This window comes from Diaphorina citri, unplaced genomic scaffold (genome assembly GCF_000475195.1).
Source record: "Diaphorina citri unplaced genomic scaffold, Diaci psyllid genome assembly version 1.1 scaffold25888, whole genome shotgun sequence".
NCBI lineage: Eukaryota > Metazoa > Arthropoda > Insecta > Hemiptera > Psyllidae > Diaphorina > Diaphorina citri.
Genome location: NW_007403229.1, coordinates 1 through 757, shown reverse-complemented (window position 1 = coordinate 757; position 757 = coordinate 1). Strand labels below are relative to the sequence as shown.

Below are 757 nucleotides of genomic sequence, written 5' to 3'. Positions count from 1 at the left end.
AATTATTCTTTCAATAACTTCTTGGTCAGACTTCTCAGGAGATTCTCCTTCGGTGTCTTTAGGATCGTTTTTCTCTGCTTTCTTTTTGTCAGAACTACTTTTGTCACTTTTGAAAAGTCTGTCTTTGAGTGATTCTTTATGTTCAGATTTCTTGGACTTGGATTCCGGAGTTCCAAACAGATGTTTTACAATGCTCGTGTTCTCATGAGCAAACTCTTTCTTGTGCTTTTCTTTGAGTCCAGCAGATTCAACATAGTCAATACCAGGTGTTTTGATCTCGGTACTTGGTTTCTCACTTTTCTCTAAGAAAGCTTTAGATTTCTCAGCAGCAGACTCGGTCAACTTTTGACTTTCACCTGGTGCATAGTTGAAAGCAAGAGCAACTTGTTTAGTAGGAGAGGGTGAGGATTTCTGGAGATCACTGTCTGAATCCTTGGAGATGTCAGTTTTCTCGTAGGTAAAACCTTTGATGAGTCTCTTTCTACTGGCAGCAGCATTGCCTCCTACTTCATAGTCATACTCCTTAGTATAGACAGGTAGTTGTGGAGAGCCAGTAGGGGGGCCTCCTGCCAGAGTAGTTTCACCTAGATCTGTACTCTTCTCCTTCTCCCCTGCAGTGCTACTGCTTTGCGATGCAGTCGAGTCTCGTTTACTGATCTTTGAACTTCTCTTACTATCCCCAGATTTGTCTTTCTTCGATTTCTTATCTTTACTCTCAGGTGATTTTTCAGATTCTAGTTTTTCAGCTTTCTTTTTG

At 41.0% G+C, this 757-nt stretch overlaps 1 protein-coding gene across 1 annotated transcript; it reads right to left on the bottom strand.

Moving 5' to 3' along the window:
- Positions 1-6: 6 nt before the first annotated feature.
- On the bottom strand, positions 7-753 carry LOC113473347 (protein 4.1 homolog; the record flags this gene model as incomplete). Its single annotated transcript, XM_026833020.1, has 1 exon — positions 7-753. A coding segment is annotated over one exon (747 nt), but the record flags the coding sequence as incomplete, so codon positions are not given.
- Positions 754-757: the final 4 nt, after the last annotated feature.